Source organism: Colletotrichum fioriniae (genome assembly GCF_027942845.1).
Source record: "Colletotrichum fioriniae strain IMI 355084 chromosome Unknown scaffold_13, whole genome shotgun sequence".
NCBI lineage: Eukaryota > Fungi > Ascomycota > Sordariomycetes > Glomerellales > Glomerellaceae > Colletotrichum > Colletotrichum fioriniae.
Window position 1 is genome coordinate 1,251,637 of NW_027076849.1, and position 1,813 is coordinate 1,253,449.

At 52.4% G+C, this 1,813-nt stretch overlaps 1 protein-coding gene and 1 non-coding gene across 2 annotated transcripts; one reads left to right on the top strand and one right to left on the bottom strand.

The window, feature by feature from the left end:
• N0V96_010073 (uncharacterized protein) lies at positions 1 to 1,584 on the top strand (the record flags this gene model as incomplete). The annotated part of the gene is made up of 2 exons (XM_065758835.1): positions 1 to 7; positions 704 to 1,584. 2 exons carry the CDS (start codon positions 1 to 3, stop codon positions 1,582 to 1,584), a joined length of 888 nt encoding a protein of 295 aa, XP_065612602.1.
• A 140-nt stretch (positions 1,585 to 1,724) lies between these two features.
• N0V96_010074 lies at positions 1,725 to 1,813 on the bottom strand. Its single transcript has one exon. It is a non-coding gene; the product is annotated as a tRNA-Asp (tRNA).

The following is a 1,813-nucleotide window of genomic DNA, read 5'->3' on the forward strand; positions in this document are numbered from 1 at the left end:
ATGAGTGGTTCGTTCTACCCCTAATAGATACTCTGTAACCCTATCTTGACGTTATCCTGCGCTCGATAGGATAGATTAACATGGCATCCTTCTTGACCTCTTGTGAATGCGCTTGGAATGAGTCTATCTACCTACGCTGAATAACATCATCGTGATTATAATACGCGATCTAATGCACACTGAGTCACCTGCTAAAGATAACTGTGTAACATGTCACGGGCTGGTCTCCTCGAATCTTAATCGCTTCATAATCTTTACGTGAATGGAGTTGGATAGAATGGCCAATAGAGAGGCTCAAAAAACGGGTTCCGTTCGACTTAACTGGCGGGTAGACTAACGAATGCGGCTACAGACGTAGGATTTGGCTCAGATTGTTATGAGGCTGACATCTTTAGAGTTAAGTGATTTGCGAAGCTTAGTTGAAAGCAAGTCGTAAGCAAAGGTAGAAGCCCTGTTTGACTAGGTTGTGAAGGTCAGATAATACGCGAACTTGAGCTGAAATCTAATTACAAGGAGCGTCCTCAGCTTGAGGTGATTCTTCAGCGGACTTACGGACTCAGTCTATCCAGACAGAAAGTGTTGTTATAATTGCGCGTCAAGACCTTAAAGTTCCAACTTCCCCTGATACCGGTGGGATGCTTTCTGGAGTACGCTGCTGTTGACGTATTAGAGTTTGATTGCCGGTCTCAACGGCATAGGCCAGGCTACCGACGGGATGGAAAGGAGGCAGACCTCAAGAGGACACGACCTCGCTCGCCGCGGACTGTCGCATCTTCTGCTCATCCAAACCTCCGCATCCAAGACGAACGCCCTTCCGGATACGTGCACCAAACGCCAACAATGGTCGCCATCACCCTCCCGCTCCTCGCGGCGCTCGCAGCAACCCCGTCACAGCTAGGCATCGTCTGCGCGCGCTTCAAAGAATCACTCGACCCATGGGCGCCCGTCGCCGCCTCCACCTACCTCTACTCCAAAGGCGGCGTGCCCCAGATGAACGACACCGTTCAACACTCCTCCTTCCGCTCTTACGTAGCCCTTCCCAACATCGGACGAGAAGGCCACACGCACCTGCACCATATTGTAAACAACTACGACACCCTCGACGACATCATGATCTTCACGCAGGCGGATCCGTTTGACCTCATCGCGCCCGCCGTGAACACGACGGAACAGATGGTGCAGAAGGCGATGACTGTAGCTGCAGACGACGTGACACCCTTTAACGACGCGCTGTTCCACGACGTTGCGGATTGGGGCAAAATCGACTGGAACAGCTCGGCACAGAAGCTGTGGATCACGGCTAACCAGATCAAAAGCCTGCAGCTTGCGCCGTACACGCCGGCGCAGTTTTGGACGATGGTGGTGGGCGGGGAGCATCCGCCGGCGATCCGGGCGATGCACGGCGGGACGTTTGCCGTTCGGCGGGAGACGATACGGAAGCTACCCAAGGAGGCGTATCAGAAGGCGCTGAATGAGTTTGAGACGGCTAATTCAACAAACCCGGAGGTTGGCTTCTTCATGGAGCGCATGTGGGCGCCGATGTTCGCGGAGAAGTACCGGCTGCCGAGTGTGCAGAACCCGTGATGTGGTTAGGTGTTCGGTCCGGTCGGAGGTCCACGTTGGGTCACCCCTTGAGAAAACGGAAGCAAAATATGAAGAAAACAAGAGATTGTGAGCAATATAGCAAAAAGGGATAGATATTTGGCCAAAAGTACAAAAAATAACTCCTCGACGGGGAATTGAACCCCGGTCCCCTGCGAATCGTTGAATTGTCAATGACAAGCAGATATCCTCACCACTAGACTATCGGGGA